The sequence below is a fragment of the Oncorhynchus kisutch genome, linkage group LG29, assembly GCF_002021735.2.
Source record: "Oncorhynchus kisutch isolate 150728-3 linkage group LG29, Okis_V2, whole genome shotgun sequence".
In the NCBI taxonomy this organism is placed as follows: Eukaryota; Metazoa; Chordata; class Actinopteri; order Salmoniformes; family Salmonidae; genus Oncorhynchus; species Oncorhynchus kisutch.
Window position 1 is genome coordinate 21,700,483 of NC_034202.2, and position 24,498 is coordinate 21,724,980.

Below are 24,498 nucleotides of genomic sequence, written 5' to 3' on the forward strand. Positions count from 1 at the left end.
TGGATGCATGAGCACACACACACACGCACACGCACACAATCAATCACTCACACATAAACACACACACATATATAGAAACAAATAAACAAACACAGTTTCTCTTCACAGTGCCGTCAGGCGTCCTTGATGTGTGCTCTGCCGAGCACGGATTGTGCACTGCAGCGCTTTGATAACACTTCTGAACAAACCCTTTGCCAAAGCTTGCATCCTAGCGTGGGTGTGTTCCTTCTACCTTAGTGACAGTTGACAGCTGTGCGTTCCTTAACCACATAACTGAATATTTTGAGGGTTTTCCCTGTTTATATTTGTATATTGACATTCCACGCAGATGTAACATAATTTTTTTCATCTGGTATTTAGTGTGTTATTTTTCTCCATGTTGTCTGGTATATTATGGGGTGGAATGACTCCATTTTAGAATGCATTTCAGACTGGATTAGCATTAACACCGTGCCATTTGTGCAGCAAAGCGTGCTATCTGCAGTCACAGTAGGTGATGGCACATTGTGCACTGACCCGGCCAGAGAGCTCCAGCGGTTAGATTCTTTTTCATCCTGCATTGTGAAATACTAGGTAAGACTAGGGTTCATTGGGCGTTTCCATGATTTCATGGACAGAACTATAAGAGCCCGAAAATTCAAAGTAAAAATGCATTATGTACTGTATCATAATGTTTTCGAAATACAGTACTTCAACAGGCATTACTGAGACGAAATACAGAAAATCCCCTACCTAACAGAGTTCTCTCACAGATTAATTTTGTCACCTTGGTTGCAGTTTATCCACCTTTCTAAGTTACCTTCCGTGATACCATGGTCCACAGCGTTGGCACCAACATTCTGCATCATCAAAACAACACATTACAACACAATGCAGCAGGGTTACATAATGCATTTTACTGCTTCTTAGACCCACCTCTCCCTAGGCATCTGGTGGTTGGGGTTGTGGTGGCAGCGGATGCTGAGGCCAAAGAGCTTGCGGGCGGTGCGCTGGATCTTGAGCCTCTGGGTCTCCAGGGAGCTCTGGAGCAGGCGGTAGCGGGCCTGCAGGTCCCAGTCACTGCCCCACAGAAGGTGGACACTGCTGACCGGCAGGAAGTGGGTGGAGGGCAGCCTCTTCAGGAATGACTTAAACTCATCTGGAGGAGGGAGAGGAAAGGAGGGTGATTAAGAGATCTTGCGGGACACAGACAAGGACTGTCTGTTGTCAGAGCAACCTTGGATCAGCCTCCTTCCTGTGCTTTCTGTTCTCCGGTGTTGTTTTCCTGAACAACAAAGCTTGAGTGCATCATGATTCATTACATGCCTTGAATCAAGTAAACAAAACACCATTGGCATTTATGATAATAGCACATCTGATCATACAAAATACTCCCGTTAAAGGTAGACTGGTTGAATCAACATTGTTTCACATCATTCCAAGCCAACAAGTATATGTGATGACGTTGAATTTTGTCTCTTTTTCACCCAACTTTTATCCTAAATCCAATGACATGGTGACATTTTTTTTGATTTCACATTGAATTCACGTTAATTGACAACTCCACCAAGTCAAAACTAAACACTGAACTGATGTCTGTGCCCAGTGGGTCGCGCTTCAACACTCTTAGTTGTTGCATAAATGTACTTTCTGCATTTGAGTCAAATTGCTGAGTCTACCTTTAAATAGGAATACACCGTTTTATTATTTAAAAAATGGCTATCCGATACTGTATGCACTTCATCTTCGAAATCTCTTCAGCAGCCAATGACCTTGAGCGACTCAAACTCAGTTTGTGTCCTCTATAATATATAAATATATATGTATGGCTGTCAGGGTTTATTTGTCTCCTTTTATTACTTGTTAATAATATATAAGTATGAGCCCCGTCAGGTGGATACTGAGCGACTCCCTTTGGGAGTATCCCGAACCATCCTCTGTACATTACTATTCTGACTTGATCAGTAGGCGATGAGGCAGGGGATGTGACTGAGTATGTGTGTGAATATTTGTGTGGCCAGACATAACCGCCCGCTATATGGGTCATTCGCTAGGCATGTGGAATATGGCGGCTTGTTGATGGGGTTTCACCAACTGAAACGATGCAGATTGCGTTTTAATTGTAACGGTTTTATAATGACGCCATCCATTTTGACGTATTGGTTGCTGCTCGAGACACATGTTCAACACACAAAGGCTCGCGCATGTACACACACACAAATGTACACACACGTGTACACACACTAACACACACACACACCAAATAGTCACACCCACACACCAAATAGTCACAAATCAATACCATTACCCTTAACACACAGACACACACACACACACACAAACACATCTTACAAGGTTGCATGTTCTATTTTGCAAACTGTTTAACACAGTGGGTTCATCTCACATTAATGCTGCATCGAAAATCTACAGAAGTTATTGTTTCACCCTTGGGTTCATGCATGGGCCTGCACTGATTGCATGGTGGGTGGCTTCCCTATGTGACTGAGTGACAATGGCTCCTCACACACATTTAGCCTGTGGCATGCTTAGTGAAACCTGGCTGAGGGGGGTAGAGAGAATTGACTGTTACAATTAACTGCTAGTGCATTCTTCTAAAACAGAAGGCGTTAAAATGGCTGCTGAATTATTCATACCACACTTTATTGCAGATTGGCTCCAAGACCATGCACGCTTTATGTGGTGTATTCTATGGAAGGTGACTAACGTAAAATGACGACACCTGAATAAAAAACAGCTGAATTTAGAGCTGACTGTCAGTGGATATACCATTATATCACTGTTTGCTGTGGATATTGGATGCTGTAAAGACCTGCATCTGGTGTTCTGTTTGAGGACAGATCAGTGGAAGTAGCCCTGGCTTCAGACCGGTCATTAGTGCCTAGCTGAGGTCCATATGCAAATGGTCCTGTAGTCATAATTGGCCTCTACGCAAACCAAAGAGGGAAGACAAGAGAGGAGCTAAGTCATGGGATATCCTTATAATTTCGTATCCTTTTTCTTGCTATATTCGTTATTTTAACCTGAATCTAAGGCAAATATCTTATTATTTATTCCTTACGTTAGAAATATAGTTGATGGAAGGGGCTAAAATAACAATAAATTGCTGTTAAATAACAAATTACTGAATACAATACTCAACAGTAACATCACTTACCACAACCATAGTGTTTGGGGACGAAGACACATGGCTGAACAAAACTATAGTAGACTGTACAGTAATCTAACAAGACTTACAGTAAACTAGAATTTGCAATCGTATCCATCCCTGCTTACCTGAGTTCTCAAAGTCCTTGTAAGAGGTGGCCCAGGACTCCGCCTGCCCAAGCAGGGTGTTCTCCATGATCTGGATGTCGGTGATAGGACAGTTGCATTGTGGGTACTCGTCAGCACACATGCAGATACACTGGCTGTTCCGGCAGATGTACTCCCCCTCCCCATTACACATGATGTAGCTCAGAGCCGACTGAACAAACTTCTCCTGGAGGTACTCTGGAAAGATGACCTGGAGACCTGGAACACAAAGGGAAATCATTTCTATGACATTGTTTTGAAAGGGGAGGTTGGTATCTTCAAAACACATCTTCACTGACACGTGTCTGCTGGTCAAACATTCAGTTCAAATACAATTTTATACAGTACCAGTCAAAAGTTTGGACACACCTACTCATTCAATTGTTTTTATTTTTTTATTTTTTTATTTTTACAATTTCCTACATTGTAGAATAATAGTGAAGACATCAAAACTATGAAATAACACTCTTGGCATTCTCTCAAACAGCTTCATGGGGTAGTCACCTGGAATGCATTTAAATGAACAGGTGTGCCTTAATAAAAGTTCATTTGTGGAATTTCTTTCCTTCTTAATGCATTTTTTAAAGTGTATTGAACCTTTATTTAACCAGGAAAAGCCCATTGAGACCCAGAGTCTCTTTTTCAAGGCAGACCTGGCCAAGAAGGCAGCAACAATCAATACATTACAGAATTAAAACATACAACAATACAACCACATGATCCAGCCTTAAAAAAGCATTAACACTCCTCTGTAACAGAGTCTCCCATCAATATTTTAAATTCATTCAGTGGCACTAACATATATACTGTAGATGGATTGTAGATTATTCCATGCGTCTGGTGCACAAGAAGAGAAGGCAGTCTTGCCTAATACTGTGAATGTCCTGGGGACTTTAATTAAGTAGCAACCGCCGAGCAGACCGGGTATGGTAACTGCTGGTGGTGAAGGAGAACAGACTACAGAGGTAAAGAGGGTGTGTACCCAAAAGGGCTTTGTAGAGATGAACACATACAAATTTATCTTTCTGCGCATATAAAGTGACGCCCAACATACCATTTGGTACAATGTGCAATGGTGGGTGAGTGGCTTGGCATCTGTAATAAAGCGCAAGGATGCATGATAAACAGAGTCCAGACTCTGTAAGATGGAAGAGGCTGCATGCATATACAACAAGTCACCATAATCAATTACAGGGAGAAAAGTGGCCTGAACAAGCTTCTTTCTAGCCATAGGACAATCCATTATGTTATGACAAGGTAGTGGTGGTATACAGAAGTCAGCCCTATTTGCTAAAATACCAAGTCCATATTATGGCAAGAACAGCTCACATAAGCAAAGATAAATGACAGTCCATCATTACTTTAAAACATGAAGGTCAGTTAAACTTTTCAAGTTTCTTCAAGTGCAGTCGCATAATACAACTGGCTCTCATGAGTACAGCCACGGGAAAGGAAGACCCAGAGTTATCTCTGCTTCAGAGGATAAGTTCATTAGAGTTACCAGCTTCAGAAATTGCAGCCCAAATAAATACTTCACAGAGTTCAAGTAACAGACACATCTCAACATCAACTGTTTAGAGGAGACTGCTTGAATCAGGCCTTCATGGTTGAATTGCTGCAAAGAAACCACTACTAAAGGACACCAATAATAAGAAGAGACTTGCCTGGGCCAAGAAACACCAGCAATGGACATTAGACCGGTGGAAATCTGTCTTTTGGTCTGATGAGTCCAAATTAGACATTTTTGGTTCCAACCACCGTGTCTTTGTGAGAATCAAAGTAGGTGAACGGATGATCTCCGCATGTGTGGTTCCCACCGTGAAGCATGGATGAGGAGGTGTGATGGTGCTTTGCTGGTGACACTGGTTTGCACTTAGTGGGACTATCATTTGTTTTTCAACAGGACAATGAACCAACACACCTCCAGGCTGTGTAAGGGCTATTTGACCAAGGAGAGTGATGGAGTGCTGCATCAGATTACCTGGCCTCCACAATCACCTGACCTCAACCCAATTGAGATGGTTTGGGATGAGTTGGACTGCAGAGTGAAGGAAAAGCAGCCAACAAGTGCTCAACATAATGTGAGAACTCCATCAAGACTGTTGGAAAAGCATTCCTCATGAGCTGGTTCAGAGAATGTCAAGAGTGTGCAAAGCTGACATCAAGGCAAAGCGTGGCTACTTTGAAGAATCTCAAATATAAAATATATTTAGATTCAATGTGTTGTTTTATAGTTTTGATGTATTCACTATTATTCTACAATGTAGAAAATAGTACAACATTTTGAAAAACCTTTGACTGGTACTGTACATTTGGAAAATAAGGATTGTTTCAGTGGCATGAATAATGACATCACACAAAAAAGAACCTGCCTGTAATTATAACAGTAAACAGACAAGAGCGGCACTACATCACCTCATAGGAGATGGAAGACGTAGATTATAATACTCTTTTGCATGTCTATACCTTCAAACCAATACAGTATACCTCAAATTATAACAATAAGGAAAAGCCCCTGATGGGGTTTGCATGTTGCACATTTGTCATGACAGATTCTGTCTATTGATGAGTTTTGAACAGGGTTTATAGAGTTGGTTTAAAAGTTTGCCCATGTTTGACTTTGAGTTGTCTTTCTCCGGAGGTCAACTCATGATGTGACAAAATGGAACAATGATTGATGGCTGCTGTCTTGTTGTGTCTTGTTTTATTTAACACAGCAGTAATTTATTTCCTGTGTGTGTGTGTGTGTGTGTGTGTGTGTGTGTGTGTGTGTGTGTGTGTGTGTGTGTGTGTGTGTGTGTGTGTGTGTGTGTGTGTGTGTGTGTGCGTGCGTGCGTGCGTGCGTGCGTGCGTGCGTGCGTGCGTGCGTGCGTGCGTGCGTGCGTGTGTGTGTGTGTGCATATGGTTCGGCAACATGCTGCTAATAGATAATTGCCTCTTATGTTAGCAGTGACGTAGCGTTAGTAACCTGGAAGTTGGTTGGCCTGAAAACCCTTCTTCACACTTAAAACTGACAAGGTATTTATACTTTTCAGTTTCCAGCACGTCCATATCTCACCCAAGGGATCTAATAAAAGAGAAGCTCTGACAGCTAAGTCAAAACCCTTTCTCTTCATTGCTGGAAATAAATCCTTGGCAATACAAGCCATTGGATTGGAAAAAATGAAATAGATTTTGCTTCCTCATATGAAACCGCATCTTGGCAAGGCAATTTAATCTTAATAGCTTTGATGTTAGTGCAAACAGTGCCTCTGCAAATATGCAACTGAGACCATAACGTAATGTGTTATTGTGCTGTTGAGTGATTGTACTAATTATGTTCCCATACTTGCTTTTTACCCAAACGTGAAAACCCGGCTTCAAAATCACAAAATTAAATGCAAATAGATTTTGTGCAGTGCAGCCATCTACTTTTACACATTTTTGTATCTAACGATATCTTGCCAGCAAATAAACAGCAGGAGAATCAATATGATTATGCCGTTCATTAAATCCACAAGAAAAGCTAAACTGAAAACTGGTGGGTGGCTTCAAAGTAAATGAAGGTCTTAAGATCCAAAGTGATATGAGCCTAATACATGAAGCTAAACCCCAAAGTGTACTTATCAAAGTTCATCTTTTGCAACCAAAGATTGTGAAGAATTAAACCTAGCTGTGGGTGGGTTTCCTTATAATACTAACTAATCCTTTTCCTTTCATGTTACCTGACTAATAACTGAAACCATGTGCATCTCTAAGTTAGGTTACTACAGTTCAATTACTACCTCTGTGCAACCTAGCTCTATGAGAGTAGTGCAGAGGCATGAAAGAAAGATAGATAGTGTACATGCACACTGTTGAACACTCCCATAGTTTTACTGAGCGCAATGTTTCAACCCGAAGTCTGTCAGTAGTAGTACATACTGTAGGCATACACAGATTTCTAGCCGTTAAGATCATTGGGCCAGTAACCCAAAGGTCCTTGGTTTGAATCCCCGAGCCGGCAAGGTGGAAAAATGTGCCGTTCTGCCATTGAGCAAGACAGTTAACCATCAACAACAACGTCATTTAAGGCAGCCCCCCGCACCTCTCTGATTCAGAGGGGTTGGGTTAAATATGGAAGACACATTTTAGCTGAATGCATTCAGTTGTGCAACTGACAACAGTAGGTATCCACCTTTCCCTTTCCCCTCTGCTCTATGTCTCAGTATGCTCACCACATTTACTTCCACTGTGTAACCTTGCTTTGTATTCCCTCTGTGACAGAATACTCCATTCACTATTCTGTCTGTCCACCTCATCAGTCCCAGTGCCCATCAGGGGTAGATGAGAAAGGGAGAGAGGGAGGGAGGGAGGGATGAATGGATCATATCTAACCACAAAGAGTTGGATTGCGAAGGGCTTTTTCTCCATCAGACCTGTCTGCGGCCCCCGGAGCCAATATTCATTTAGCTTGATGTATTCCTGGGCCTGAAACTTTAATGTGATTTGTGGGGGAATCCAGATGGCAAGTTCACGGATCGACGCCACTCGCTGACAGAGGCAGTGCCAGCGGCCGAGTGCACAATAACAGTGGGTGCCTCAGCCCCCTTATACATCCTGCAAGCACCAGGGCCTCTTATTCTCCTGTAGATATTACAGCCTTACTGGCCAGACTGCAGGACTCACACAGACACTGGCTGTGTCCGAATACCCATACTAGCGTACTAAATAGTTTGAGAAGAAAGACTGTTTTATAGTATGTGACATTTAGAAAATAGTACTTTGAATGTGTCATCTAACTCCCGGCATTCATTCATTTTGGTACAGTGTGTCAATGTATCTGTTTAACAGCTTTTGTCAAACACTTCTGAAGAGTCTGAAAAGTTGAGTATATTATACTAGCTCAAACTCCAAAATGAGTATGCAGTTTAAGTATGTAGTGCGCTAGTATGTGTATTTGTCAGCATACCGATACTTGCGTTCCAAATAGTAGGCTTTCTGGGTATACACTGAGTACACCAAACATTAGGAACACCACCATTTTCTCCTCCCCTTCATCTACACTGATTGAAGTGGATTTAAAATCAATAAGCGATCATAGCTTTCACCTGGATTCACCCGGTTAGTTTATGTCACGGAAAGAGCAGGTTTCCTTAATGTTTTGTATACTCAGTGTATATGAAGTGTATATACGGTATATATGGTATATACTGTATATATCAGTGGCGGTCGGTGCCGTTTAAGATTAGGGAGGACAATTTTTTATGAGCATGGCCATTTTTTTATTACAGAATATTGGATGACTGTCTGTTATCCATATTCCCATTCACCCAGGTCAGTGTAACATTGATCGGTCTAGGCTACTACATGATACTCAAATTTGCTCTATACCCATCATGAGGTTGCTACAACCTAGCCTACAAATGAAAGTTTATAATGTAGGTGCACAGGTCGAGAGACAAATTGAAGTAATCAAGGTGACAGACAGTGACACATTCAGTACCGCCTCGCACACTCTTGCCAGCATCTAGCTGATCTAGGGTGTATATATTAGTACAAAACAGTTGCAAAATGTTACATTGTGTAACTAAAGCAAGAGTTTTTATTGGAGAAATTCAGATAGGTCCATCCCGTTTAGTTCCCTTTGCTTCGATTTAAGAAATATTTTGCAACAGAACTGGCGAAATTATTACACACACCTCTGATCACCTGCACACAGAGTTCACTTTCCTAGTAGCCATGCAGACAATATCATCAAATCTTCACGCTCTCCTCCTTTCACATTTTGCCTTCGCTTGTGGACTTCATTGAACAGGCCAAAGAAACTCTCCAAGCAAAACATTCATAACATAACCACTACACACAGCCTACATTGTTATCACCCTATTAGCTAATGTCATAGTCAACATAGCTACTAGAATTAACGCATTAGTAAACCCACAAACCAATCCATGTGTACAATCAGACAGTAGTACACAGCGAGCAGTTTAGCAGTAACCTGGCAGGCCCTGGTGGCAACACACTTATAAAACCGAAAGCTTACCTTGAATTGGAAGTGTTGGATAGCCATAGCCTGCTAGCTAACATAAATATAATTCATCTCTGTTTGAGTCAGGTTGTTGAGTAGCCTAAATAAGCTGCATTAGCAAGCATAAGTGAAACTGAAAAAAATATACAATGAAATATCTCCTCTCTCGCTTTGCTGCTTCACCTTCATTTTTGAATAAATTAACCTGTTCAAAACTATTCAACTATTGTCTTTCTCTCTCTTTGAGTCAACCACTCAGCACATTTTCTACACTGTAGTGCTAGCTAGCTATAGCTTATGCTTTCAACACAGGGATGTAACCTAAGCAAAAGAGAGAGGTAAAACCTCTAATAAATACACGGGACGAGACCCGCAATACACTACTCGGGGCGAGACCCGTAATAACAAGTGCACAATACATGCAGCACGAAAGCCGAAACAACAAAGCACAAGTACTCACAAAACCAACGGACATGGGAACAATGGGGTGCCAGGTAGCCTATTGGTTAGAGCGTTGGGCCAGTAAAAAGGTAAAAATATATCATTCTTTTCCCTGGTAGGCCGTCATTGTAAATAAGAATTTGTTCTTAACTGACTTGCCTAGTTAAATAAAAATAACTGACAAGACAATTGTTAACAGCGGTCACATATATACAATTCCTAATGAGGGGAATTGGAATCAGGTGTGCGAAATGAGACAGTTCAGTGATGCCTAGAGGCCGGTGACGTAGACCTCTGGAACTGGTGCACGGAAGGGCAGCAGTACTGGGGGAATCTGTGACAGTAAGTCTATGGAAGGGGGTGAAAACCATGAGCCTCCTAGGTTTTGTATTGAAGTCAATGTACCCAGAGGAGGACGGAAACTAGCTGTCCTCTGGCTACGCCATGGTGCTACCTTACAGAGTGCTGTTGAGGCTACTGTAGACCTTCATTGCAAAACAGTATGTTTTAATTAATTATTTGGTGAAGTCAATATATTTAGTATAGTTCCATCAAAAAATGTTTACTTTTTTAATGTTCCACTACTCGTATGGGCCTCCCCTTACTCTACTGGTATTTATGAAAAAATCAAAAGTTGTATAATATGTGACGTTTTGAAAATGTAGTAAAAATTTACAAATAGTAGGGTACAAGCTTGATTGCACATTCGATGATGCCTTCTCAGTATGGATGACGCCTTCTCTGTAAGTCAAAACAAGACGTTGAACTGACATCTGTGCTCAGTGTGTACTTTTTCTCTGTCACTCAGACTCCTCTCTAGCACACTGCTCTCTCTCAGTCCCGTACCCATTTCTATCCCTCTCTCAATTCAATTACATTGTCAAAGTACACATATAGCAACAATGGTTTAACCAAAAGCAATAAGGCATCAATAATGCTAGTTATAGTAGTAGTGGAAATGGTATTACCATTAACAGCAACTACAACAATATTAACGATAATAATAATACATTAAAGCAATAGTAGTAGGCCAGTCTCAACATGACTGAAAAGCCACATGGTATGGTAAGAAAGCCCAAACAAAAAGGCAAATATTATTGACATTACATTGCAATGTACACTGCCCGTCCCTCAGGTTGTGCAAATTTAGGCTTTTCACCTAATAAATATGAGTTTTTATCTTAATATTTTATAGTTTCAAATTATTTGTACTGAATGATAATTTTGGAAAGAAAGATTCACTTAGGTCTCAGTATTTTTCACAATATAATAGGAAATGCAGCTCTGTCTCTACCTCTTCCTGGGGGCAGAGTGAGCAGAACCTGTCCTCTCTGGGCAGCCAGGTTTGCCTGTGACAACCGGTCTCTATGGCCAGGCTGTGCTCACTGAGTCTGTACCTTGTCAGTGTTTATCGGTTTTCTACCTGTCACAGTGGTCAGATAGTCTGCCACCGTGTACCCTCTGTTTAGCAAATAGCTTTGAAGTTGACATAGATTTTTTGTGGTGTCTTTCCGATAGGTGATATATTTTTTTGTTTCTTTGTCATGATTTGGCTGGGCCAGATTCTCTGAGTGCTGTCCTGAGGGGTTGGTTTGGATTAATGAACTGAGCCTCAGAACCAGCTGGTTGAAGGGACTCTACTCTTTTTAATCTCTTAACATTGTAGGGCTATGTGACAAAATGTTTCGGGGTCGCTTGTTTTTAGATGGTTGTAAAATTTGATGGCTCTTGTTTCAATTCGAATAAGGAAAGGGTATTGGCCAAATTCTGCTCATCAAGGAAATGTAGTGGTCTGCTATTTATGATACTGCAGAGAATTTTCTCTGTATTTATTTGGATCAAATTTGTCTCAGTTTAAATAGATTGGTTAGATCAATCCTTGGTTCCAAATATCAGGGGAAAATACCTTCAGTGAAGATAACGTTGAAGAGTTTGAGTATGGCCAATTTGAATTTGTGGTCTGTATTTGATCATTTAATTTAAAATACCATCAGTTCCACAGGATGTTTTGGGTTGTAGACTTTATAGTTTTTCCAACAATTATTGTTCTGTAGTTATGTAATTAATCTCTCTCTCCTCCTCGTATTCAGTCATAACCACCCCATCTGATGGTTTCTTCTACTTTCAAATGAAAATTGAGCAAAATCAGTGTAATGACTTTAGTTGAATCAATGTTGTTTCCACATCATTTCAATTAAATGACATTGAACCAATGTGGAATAGATTAAAATATCTTGCAGTGGAGACATGTTTAGCTCATACCAAACCCATATGTCTATGTCTTCGGGAAAAAAGTGTTTAGGGATCCCGAGTGGCACAGCGGTCTAAGACACTGCATCTCTGTGCTAGAGGCGTCACCACAAACTCTGGTTCGATTCCAGGCTGTATCACAACCCGGCAGTGATTGGTAGTCCCATAGGGCTGCGCACAATTAGCCCAGCGTCGTCTGGGTTTGGCCGGGGTAGGCCGTCATTGTAAATAAGAATTTGTTCTTAACTGACTTGCCAAGTTTAAAAAAGGTGAAATAAAATAGAGGAATCCTGTTGAGGTAAAATAACTTATTTTATGACTAAAAGTGTTCCACTCTGAAACATGTAGTCTGATTCCAGTATATGTTAATAGGTAAATGAGTGCCGTATATTTTTTCCACAGCACTACAAATCATCAGATGCCGGAGAGGCAGCACATCAGGGAGTTTAACAGTGGATCCCTAAAGAGTCGCCAATAAAATGGAGGCAAATATCAGAATTCCTTTGCCACCATTTGATAACCTCCAACTTCATGCTCTGTCAGTGCACATAATTCACAGCAACCCCTCTGCCTCACTCTGCCTCTAATAAATAGAACCTTGAACACCAGTTAATCTGATTGCATACATCATAGGCTTAAGTATTTCCTTCACGAATAACATGCATACACTGTGGCAGGACTCAGCTTTCATGAATGCTAAAAAGCGGCCCATGAAGGCAGAAAAGTGTCCTGTGCCTATGACTTTGCTGTCTCGTTCCAGCTCTTTCTCCCAGAGTTCTATTTTGGTATGCTGATGGATGAGCTAGTGCGGGCGACGGCCGAGCATTCACGACTCCTTGGCAACGCACACCACTCCTAGTGATGCCATACTCCGCCTCATAAGCTAAAGTTTCATCGAAGATTAATTGACCATTGTGTGGCCGCAAATTCGCAAAATAATCATTACCTAATCCATTGGTGCAATAAAGTGCAATACTTTGAATGGGGCATTAAATAACACTGTCTCTTGTTCGTACCGCATAAAACATGAAGACCTCTAACCTGAAAATCCGCCTCTTTTTCCTCATCGCAGGCTTGCCCCATGTCCTTCGTAATCAAAGGGGCCGCAAGGTGGTGCTAAGACCGTAACTGTTACTCCTCTGCTTTGTGTGCCTGCTTAGTTCAGATCAACCTAGGATTCTACAGTGTAGCTAATGTAACTAGTCATTTACATGTTTTAATACAGCTTTTCACGTTCTGTCTGTAGACATCCTCATCTTTTAGAAAGCAGTTCTTACGGTTACGGTTCTGGCTATGCCTTACTTAGCATTTAAATGGCTAAAGCATTTCTATGTCTGTTCTGGGCAGATTATCCACAGTGTTGTCTGTGCGGTACAAGCTAGGAGCTCTCTTGTGTTGTAAAACAGGACTGCTGGTGCAGCAGATTATTTCGCTGGAGAGTGACAACCTCATTTAAGAATGAATAAATAGGAATAATGTTTTGCATCTTGCCCTTGATATCTTCCAAACACTTAAATTAAATCACTGGTTTCATTTTGAGAAAATCATCCAAATGCATGATGTACAACCTACCTAATCTCTCAAGTAGACTATTGGATTTCATTTCATTTTTATGAATACCGGAATACATTAGGCAAACACCTAGACTAGTAGAACAATAGAGCACTGCCAGAGCTTATCTGGAGAAAAGCATTCATACTAATGTAGTTTACCTAGAATGCACTCCACAATAATGCTTGGGTTTCATATAGTAGGATTGTGGTGGCCCAGTCCCATATTTACAGAAGCAACAACAGGTAGATACCAATGATTTATATATACACTAGATCAGGGGTTTTTAGATGACTAATGTTACTGCCCCCGCTACAACCAAAAACATACTTCTATACAAAATTATAATTTTGTCCTTCAAAATTGTATTGAAATACTGTAGAAATCCAATCATTCTTATGGAGGACTGCTGCTACTGAAGAGTGCCAAAATGGCTGACTGGTGGCTCCAAAGCCTTTCAATGGCCAATGCATAGCAGGAGCAATCCACGGTTTCCATACATCGGTTGATACAGAGGAATCTAATAATTTATCTGTTTTCTCAAAGAATAATGAGAGAGGCTGTCGTAATTACTGTAAAAGCCTGGCATTCAGGCCGACGACCACCTGCTCAGAAAGGGCAAGGCAGAAATTGCACTTTGCAACAATTGTAGGATTCAATCAGGCGGGGGAGCACAATATTAGCTGTCCATGGTGCTGAAATTTAGCCAATGGTGCTGAACACTGGACACAGAGACACATGGTGAGTCAGGGCAATACTAAACCCATGATTACTTGGATTCTTCTTCTCTACCAACACAACACCATGACTACAGTGGGGACAATAATGTTATTGATTTATTAACAGTAGTACCTTTATGAGTTTTTGTAATAGTAGCGCCTGCAGACGGTGTCCTGTGTCAAAAACATAGTGCTTGTTGTTCTGGTGGTATCAAATGACTGTCCCTACACAATCTGCAACTATGTGATAGAAATGTCTCCAAGGACTAGTCATCAACTGTGCAAAGATATGTTTTCAAATTGGAATTGGAAATGTGTTTGTTTGTTGGTGTGCTGCAGTATGTGTGCTGCAGTGTGAGAGTGGACAAGCTGCTCAGTCACATGCACCAGTAGAATTGAACGCATGCAGCCATGTGTTCCTGTGCACAGCAGTGCAAGCAGGAGCTCGGCTGGTGGGATCTTCAGCTAATATCACACACACTTTCCGGATTAAAAGCCACAAATCACATATTCGACAAGCATCCTGGAGGCGCCAAGCCAGAGAGGTGTGACACTGGTGCGTGCAAGCTCCAACATTTCCATCTCGGCTGTAGACAGATACAACTACTCTGAACTCTGAACTACTCTGTCACTAATTCAAATCTCAACATCACATAGAAAAAGTGAGGCTGAATGAGCTAGACTTTGATCATAATATTTATTTTAACGCCCTGCTTCTTTCATTCGGGAAATTGATGCACTTATTGTAATTATGTTGCCGAAACCAACATATCTATTAAAATCCGAACATTAATACATAGCAGGGTTTCAAAGCTCAAATCAATACATAATCTATAGCTATTTTGAGGTTGTTGCTAGTTCTGCAGAGAGACATAAATATCAAACCTTTTTAGAGGCACTTAAAACTCCATTGACGACAGTGGCCGTAAAAAGTTGAAGCTAGGTAATATTGACCTGTCAAAAATGAGCACCCTTAAATCAGAAAAACAAAATCCCAATCGATGGGAGACAAGAAAGTGTGAGTCCATGGCTGGGAGGTGAAAGGAGGCAGCTAGAATGGCAGCCCAACTGATCCATGGGTGCTGCTGCATGCTGACACAGAGGGGCCTAAAGCTGCTGGAGAGGAAAGAAATAACTGATTTATGGTCCTGCCAGCCCAAGTGGAAACTCACTCTGGATTGACCACCTCCAATTGAGAGTTGACCCTGAGGTCAGTGTGGAGAGATTTCATCAGGTAGCCGGGCACGGCGGTGTAGAGAGGTGAAATAAAGAGTGCAGCTATCCATCTTCAAAATGATCCGGTATTATTGGTTATCTAGGGCCGAGCAAGTATACTTTTATAAAGATAATAATTCCTCAGTTCAAGATGCAGTTGCAATACCAAGAGGCAGCTCAATACGCCACAGTATTAGCTAACATAGACTGTACGCCATGCTCTCCAAATTGCATTAGGATTTTATCAATTGCATGATTTGTCTTATGATCTTGTGGGTGTGCGTGTGTGTGCATGTGTGCGCGCGCGCGCGCGTGTGTGTGTGTGTGTGTGTGTGTGTGTGTGTGTGAGAAAAGAGATAGATAAAAGAGATACGGGAGAAGAAAAAAAAGAGAGGGGCAGAGAGATAAAAGAGAAAGGCTACAGGAGAGAATGTGTGTATTCTTCTATCTGCATAATAAAATATGTTTCCATGGCAACGTCAATCTCCTTGCTAATGTACTTAAGCGTCCTAATCAATCTGACAAGTCTGTCATCAAACACGTTTACACTTTTGGTATGTTTGTCTTTACAACTGCTTTAAAAAAGACAGGAATCAAGCAGCACAGCGATGACCATCTATTCCATCACTACATATGAATTACCTACAGGCCTGCTTCATTTATTTTCACTTCACCACTTTGAAATCTGTTGGCTCAGGCTATCCTAACATATTCATAAATCTTCCAAGATGGGCTCCATGGCTCCTGGAAGGAGGAGAGAAGGAGAAAGCGAGAGGGAAAAAAAGATAATTACTTTGCTTTTGTTTTGCAGCTAATTTATGACGGCCATATCGGGGGTGATTGTGGCCTGGGAGATGGTTCAGGGAGTAGGTGGGAGGTAGGAACCCTCTGAAGTCCTCGACCGCCCTGCCTGCGCCATTCTTCATGGGAGATGCTGGCCGAATCCGTGATTAAGTGACAAAAGACTTGACCGTTTAACTACAACTTGTTAATTCCCACCATCACTTAATTCTCACTGTCCTTGATGGTGCGGCATTATTTATAGTTGCTTTATTCAGATACAAAGTACTGTGTCTGAGAACAAACCAATATCCCAGGGTTAGTCAGGTTGGTGTGTGAAAGAGAAGATAAAAATTAATTAATGAGGATTGAAAGGATAGTGTGTTTACTCACTAATTATAGAACATCTTTACAAGAATAGAGCAGAGTGCTATGGAAGTGGCAGACCAGAGTGGATAAAAGGTATACTGTATTTAATCAGTTAGATTTGGCAAAATCCAAAGGGAAAGCAGAGGAAGTGTTAATTCCAAAGATGAAAATAGCTTTGAGGTTTGAGGTTGGATTGAGGTAAGGATGATGATGAGGCATGATACCATTGAGTTGTCCTTAAACCATGTATTCATTTATTCAAGTAGGCATGAATATGCGCTATAAACATTATAGGCCATACTACTCAATGAACTAGGCCTTTGCATGTCACGCAAGAGGTCTAATGCAAAAATGTGTTCCTGTGTCCTCTCAAATTCTGAGGGTTGTCAGAAAGGCGGGGGAAAAAGAAGGCATCACTCAGTTTGCCCCATTACTTTGAGCAATTCCGCTTGTGGGGAGAGAAAAGAGTCTGGTTGCTTTGATAGGTAGCTCCCTTGATGTCAGATTCCGTCGCAGCATTTTAATCTAAATCTAAGTGGAAACAGAGGAAATATCCAAGCATTGGGAGCTGATTGTTATAGCACCTGTCTATGTTATCTGTGGTTGCCAGCCACCGGCTCACAAAAAGCAGGGCCAGAAAAGCATCTTCCTTTGAACATGTTATTATTTCGGCGTTCTAGTCAAATGTCAAAGGAGAAAATGTGCCCATGACTAAGCTCACTGTTCTTCTCAAATTGGTTGCAAAACTTGCTGCGTTGAGTATCATGTTTGGTTTAAACAATTTCAGGCTTATTCCTCTGAAGCTCTTTCCATAATGTATCTCTGTTGTTCTGGTCCAAAGGGGTGAGTAAAAAGACTGCTAGTTATCCAGGGTGCACTTGGTATAAGTTCCTCAATGTGATTCAATCTAATCAGAGGTAATGGAGAATGGTTAGATCTTTCTGTGTTGATTTTGTATACATTCAGGTAGATATAGTGCCGAGACTAGAGTGCGCGAAGTAGAAAAACGAAAGTGATTCAAAAGTGTAATTAAAAGGAAGGAAATGTAGTGGGTTTGCCAGTACTGCAGCTTGTCCTCACCAATGTGACTATGAATACTAATAAAGAAAGGCTGCATGCCTAGTCCTAATTTCTTCAAATGCATTGAATGTTGAGGTTTGAAAAAAGGCCAAAGACTAATGTGTAACTGAATGGTATCGAACAATGGTTGTCACGACTACGCACTCGGTAAACTGAAGATACAGCTAGACATTAGTTAGTTAGTTTGATACACTGGGATTACAGTTCACTCATTTAATTTCTTAAGGCTGTGCATCTTAGGTCAACATGACTCAAGTCTCTGGTTGTTTACCTAACAAAACATGCTATTGAAGCTTATTCAAGGTTTCTAGAAATAAACTCACTAAAAATGACGTATTGTATCATTAATTATGATTCATAATCTGCAAATGTCAAAGAAGCACTTGAAAGCTCTCAAAAGTAATGGAATCCATCCACTTATGATTCACAGTAGTGGCAAATCCCCAGTACCATCAACTATGTTCCAAGAGCTGGCATCCCCTAGCAACAGACACAACTGCCACTGAGAGCAGAGTGATAGAGAAAGAAAAATAGTGAAAGAGAATGAAAGATATAGATGGTGAAAGAGACAAAAACTGAGTAAGAGAGTGAAAGAAAGTGAGTTATAGAGAACAAAAGTGTAAGAGAAAAAAGTAAATAGAGGGAAAATAAAAATTGAAATTGAAAGAGATATAGATAGAAAAAAAAGTATGAACGAAAAACACAGGCCCACTCAGCACGGCTCATCTCCTCCCTCCTGACCTCCATCTCTGGGACACGCTGTGCCTGGACAATGATCCATTCTCTGGCCCTAACTCTCAGTTAACCCCCCACCGTGTGCAGGGACTTGGCTCTTGCAGGGCCCTCCCAAAGACACAATATTGAGATTCAGCAGCAGGCCTCTCCCCACATCTCCACTGTGGAGGTAATGATCTCTTCTACCCCAGGATGCCCTCTGGTTCTGACCTTGGAGAGGATGCTGAGCCCCAGCCGGCAGAGCCCAAGTCAGAGCAAGGGCCCTGGGATAGCAACAGTGCTTATGTCTCACCCAGCAAGGCCTGACTGACAGTTGATGGGTCTTCATCTGAAATCTCTTCATACGAACAGTGTAAACAGCCAACTAGTGTACAGTACTGAGTATGGCACTTTGGCCAGCTGTTTTGTCTGAGCATTGGGCCTGATTAGGAAAAACTCCATGCACTATAGGCTATATATCCTGGTGAATTGACCTGGGCAGGATAAACTGTTTATTACACATTCTATTCAAAATATGGAGCTATATATTCCAATATGAAGATATCATTAACTGACATGACCATAGAAAAGCAGGATATCGTACATACTGTTTGAACCTTTAAAAGCTCCTTTAGTTAGCACTATAGTGATATCATACTGATGCCAGATGTGATCTTTTCACATTTTAAATGTCACCACTTTTGTTCTTTCTATAATTGTCTAAAAGGTCAAAGGGAATTTGAGAATGAGACACATGGAAAGTGTTAATTAAACGTACCCAGAACAAAGACTGTCTGATATACAGTGCATTCGGAAAGTATTGCATTTTTCACCTTTTATTATTCACCTTTTTTCACCTTTACACCTTTATTCTGAAATGGTTTAATGGTTTGTTTAATGGTTTGTTTTTTCCCCTTATCAATCTCCACACAATGACAAAGAAGAAAAAAAAACATTTTTAGAAATGTTTGCTAAAAAAAAAAGGACCTGTCGCAGCGATTACAGCCTCAAGTCTTGTTGGGTATGACGCTGCAAGCTTGGCACACCTGTATTTGCGGAGTTTCTTCCATTCTTCTCTGCAGATCCTTTCAAGATCTGTCATGTTGGATGGGGAGCTTCACTGCACAGCTATTTTCAGGTCTTTCCAGAGAGGTTTGATCGGGTTCAAATCCAGGATCTGGATGAGCCAGTCAAAGACAATCAGAGATTTGTCCTGAAGCCACTCCTGTGTTGTTTTGGCTGTGTGCTTAGGGTTGTTGTCCTGTTGGAAGGTGAACCTTTGCCTGAGGTCCTAAGCGCTCTAAAGCAGGTTTTCACCAAGGATCTCTCTGTACTTTGCTTCGTTCATCGATCCCTCAATCCCAACTAGTCTCCCAGTCCCTGCCTCTGAAAAACATCCCCACAGCATCATGCTGCCCCTTCCATGGTTCAATGTAGGGATGGTGCCAGATTTCCTCCAGACGTGATGCTTGGCATTCAGACCACAGAGTTCAATCTTGGTTTCATCAGACCAGATAATCTTGTTTCCCATGGTCTGAGTCCTTTAGGTGCCATTTGGCAAAGTCCAAGTGGGCTATCATGTGGAGTGGTTTCCGTCTGGCCACTCTACCATAAAGGCCTGATTGGCGGAGTGCTGCAGAGATGGTTGTCCTAGAAGGTTCTCCCATCTCCACAGAGAAACTCTGGAGCTCTGTTAGAGTGGTGGTTCCAAATGTCTTCCATTTAAGAATGATGGAGTCCACTGTGGTCTTGGGGACCTTCACTGCTGCAGACATTTTTGGTACCCTTTACCACACGTAGACTCCAATCAAGTTGTCGAAGCATTGCGAAGGATGATCAAGTGAAACAGGATGCACCTAAGCTCAATTTCGAGTCTCATAGCAAAAAGTCTGAATACTTTGCTAAAATAGATTTTTTTTTTTTACATTTTGGGGTATTCTGTGAAAATTGATGAGGAAAAAAAATATTTAACACATTTTAGAATAAGACTGTAACGTAACAAATGTGGAAAAGTCAAGGGGTCTGGGCGCAGGCTGGAGAGTATCGCCGTCCGAAGGAGGAGATGGAGGCAGCTAAAGCGGAACGGCAATGTTACGAGGTGTTGGCTCAATGAAGCAAGCACGAGAGGCAGCCCTGGGGAGATTGGCGGAGTCAGGGTTCTGACCTGAGCCAACTCCCCGTGTTTACCGTGGGGAGCGAGTGACTGGTCAAGCACCGTGTTATCCGGTTCTGTGCACCATGCCTCCGGTGCGCTCTCTGCAATCTCCCAGCAGTTGCCATGCTAGAGTGGGCATCAGCCAGGAGGGCTCAGCATTCCTGGCCTCCAGTGCGTCTCTTCGGCCCAGGTTATCCTGCGCCAGCTCTATGCATGGTATCCCCAGTTCGCCAACACAACCCAGTGCGGCCTGTTCCAGCTCCCCGCACTTGCCGGGCTACGGGGGGTATCCAGTCAGGATGAGTTGTGCCAGCTCTGCGCTCCAGACCTCCGGTGTGCCTCCACGGTCCAGTGTGTCCTGCGCTGGCTCTACGCACTATTCCTCCAGTGCGCCGTCATAGCCCAGTGTGTTCGGTGCCAGCTCTCCACACTCAGCGAGCTAGAGTGGGTATCCAGCCAGGACGTGTTGTGGCAGAAATGCCTTCTGGAACATGTGTAATAACAAACTTGTATGCCATCTGTAAATATGAATAAAATTGATAAATTATGAGACTAATTGGTTTAGCCACTGAAAAAATAGGCAACCTTCCCACTAGCCATAATTGGCTGAGATAATGAGTGGGCTGGATATGCCGAAAGATGAGTTCGGATTGGTCTGCCATGTAGCATGCTTCTGTCTATAACATGAGCTGGTCAGTATGTGAAGGTAATCCTTTCTAAAGCGGATATTTTGAAAGATGTAGTAGAACTGCATAAGCGTTGCTCTCCACTTTCTGGAGGACCGAGTTCTGTAATCAGTGGAATTAGAGTATGATAGCTAAGTAGATGGAGAAAATTCTGCCATTTGATTGCAAATATGCAGACAGAGTCGAAAAGAGTACACACAGAAGGCTGTTGTATAAAACACCTGTCTTCGGATTAAATTACATCTTCAAACTGAGGGCAACCATGGCTGCCGTGGCAGAGGGAGAAGCGTCCATCCATAGTCTAGCTATCAAAATGTTCAGATGTTTCTAATTTTGTCAGAAAGTCATTTTCATTTCAAGTTAAAGTGTACTGTTAGTGAGCTAGCTTGCTCGCTAATGATAGGTGTATTATCTGTGTAGTAATATTATTTGTATATCAGAGCCATTTGCATTGCTAGTTATAGCCTAATGTTAGCTAGCTAACATTGAACCTGGTTGGTTAGCTACCTGCAGATTCATGCAGGGTAGTAACGTTATGAGTTAGAATTATGGTTAATTGTTTAGCTAGCTAGCTACATGTCTAAACAAAATATTTCACTATCCAAGTAGCCATTTAAAAATAATTTTCATGATGTCACTGCAACAACTGTCGATAGACATAAATGGTAAATTCGCTCTGGTTATCTACTCCGATTTCAGAGCACTCTCGTCTGAGTGCAGAATAACTGATGAATTTATCAACGCTCAACACCCGTTGAATATGGCCGGTGTCAGTCAACGTTGGCAGAAAACGTAATGAAATTGTTGCCAGCAGCACAGTTGCAGTCACCAATGCTCTGGATAACATAAAAACAGCCTAACCAGCTCTGCTAGGGCGAGTAAAATGGGCAATGAGCTGTTCTCTCATTTGTGTCTGAAGCAGCTAGCAAGCTAGCCAACATTAGCCAGTGTGCTTAACTTCTTAAGGTATAGGGGGCAGCATTTTCACTTTTGGATAAATAGCGTGCCCAATTTCAACTTCCTGCTACTCATGCCAAGAATATAAGATATACATATTATTAGTAGATTTGGAGATTTGGATAGAAAACACTCAGAAGTTTCTTAAACTGTTTGAATCATGTCTGTGAGTATATCAGAACTTATGTAGCAGGCAAAACCCCGAGGACTAACCGTTCAGATTTGTCTTTTTTAGGTTTCTGTCTGTTCAGTTAGTTCTCATTGGGGAAACAATATTTGTTAGGCACTTGTCTTCTAGTTCCTATCGCTTCCACTGGATGTCACCTTTCTTTGGAATTTGGTTGAGATTATTCCTTTGTGCAATGAAGAAGTACGGCCATCTAGGAAATGGGTAACACTGTTGAGAGTTGCGCAAGACTTAAAGTAGCGTTAGTTTCCTCTTGTCCTCTATTGAAAACAGATAGACCCGTCTTCAATTTGATCGATTATTAACGTTTAAAAATACCTAAAGTTGTATTACAAACGTAGTTTGAAATGTTTTGGCAAAGTTCACAGGCAACTTTTTAGATATTATGTAGTGACGTTGCGCAATTTTTTTCTGGTTCAAACGCGCCAAATAAATGGACATTTTGGATATATATGGACGGAATTAATCCAACAAAAGGACCAATTGTGATGTTTATGGGACATATTGGAGTGCCAACAAAAGAAGCTCGTCAAAGGTAAGGCATGTTTTATATTTCATTTCTGCATTTTGTGTAGCGCCTGCAGGGTTGAAATATGCTACTATCTTTGTTTACTGTTGTGCTATCATCAGATAATAGCTTCTTATGCTTTCGACGAAAAGCATTTTAAAAATCTGACATGTTGGCTGGATTCACAACGAGTGTAGCTTTAATTTAGTATCTTACATGTGTGATTTAATGGAAGTTTGATTTTTAGATCATTTTATTTGAATTTGCCGTGGCTTTTGGCCAAGTGGGACGCAAGCGTCCCCTATAACATAAGAAGTTAAGTGCTTGACTGCTGTTGTTAGGTTAGAAAGCTCGGATCAACCCTACTCCTCGGCCACAGTGTCGAGTGTGCGTTCTGAACACTCCAAGAGCGAAGAGCTCTGAATTTACAAACGAACAATCTGACCACACTCTGGCACTACAGATTGAATGTACAAACACGCTTGTAGTATGAACCAGACTTTAGTCTTGAGATATTTGGTTGCTTAGTACATGGTCTCACATGTGAATCCTTAAGAGATGGGTGAGGCTAAAGCTTAAGAGGGTGTGAACAATGCTGAATGGGTATAGACAAAGAAGAGCTCTCCACTAGGTATACAAAATCATTCAAGGGCCCTTTTGTCAAAAGTGAGGTTACAAGTGAATAGCCAGCTGACCAGGTGAATCAAAGCTGAATTACTTTCCCATTGTTCCTCTACTATGGTGTATGATACAGTATATTATTTGCTAGCTTTGAGTCTCTGCTTTTATCCAGTGTAAAAAACACAATTTCAAATTTTGCTACATGAGACCCAATCGAGCCGGTTGGTCACATAAACAACAACAAGATCAACAAATAATGCTAGCCAGAGCAAGATGAGCTAAAACGTAATGAATCTAATAAAATAAAATTGTGCCAAATACAACCTTACAGTGAAATGTTTACTTACAAGCCCTTAACCAACAATGCAGTTTCAAGAAAAATAAGTGTTAATTAAGTAAAAAATGTATAAGAAAAAATACAAATAAAAGTAACAAATAATTAAAGAGCAGCAGTAAAATAACAGAAGCGAGGCTATATACAGTCGTGGCCAAAAGTTTTGAGAATGACACAAATATTAAATTCCACGAAGTTTGCTGCTTCAGTGTCTTTAGACATTTTTGTCAGATGTTACTATGGAATACTGAAGTATAATTACAAGCATTTCATAAGTGGCAAAGGCTTTTATTGACAATTACATGAAGTTGATGCAAGGAGTCAATATTTGCAGTGTTGACCCTTCTTTTTCAAGACCTCTGCCATCTGCCCTGGCAGGTTGTCAATTAACTTCTGGACCACATCCTGACTGATGGCAGCCCATTCTTGCATTATCAATGCTTGGAGTTTGTCCGAATTTGTGGGTTTTTGTTTGTCCACCCGCCTCTTGAGGATTGACCACAAATTCTAAATGGGATTAAGGTCTGAGGAGTTTGCTTGCCATGTTTTTCCTGGAGAGAAGTGGCTTCTTTGCTGCCCTTCTTGACACCAGGCCATCCTCCAAAAGTCTTCGCCTCACTGAGCGAGCAGATGCACTCACACCTGCCTGCT

The 24,498-nt window shown here is 41.4% G+C and overlaps 1 protein-coding gene across 3 annotated transcripts in view; it reads right to left on the reverse strand.

Moving 5' to 3' along the window:
- Positions 1-24,498, reverse strand: part of LOC109874407 (BMP/retinoic acid-inducible neural-specific protein 1) — a 117,482-nt gene that overhangs the window by 10,836 nt on the left and 82,148 nt on the right. For all 3 annotated transcript variants that reach the window (XM_020466292.2, XM_031809551.1, XM_031809550.1), the window contains 2 exons: positions 3,274-3,510; positions 916-1,138 (listed from right to left, as the gene is read on the reverse strand). In XM_020466292.2, the coding sequence (XP_020321881.1) occupies positions 916-1,138; positions 3,274-3,510 (460 nt within the window). The remainder of the gene's footprint in view (positions 1-915; positions 1,139-3,273; positions 3,511-24,498) is intronic.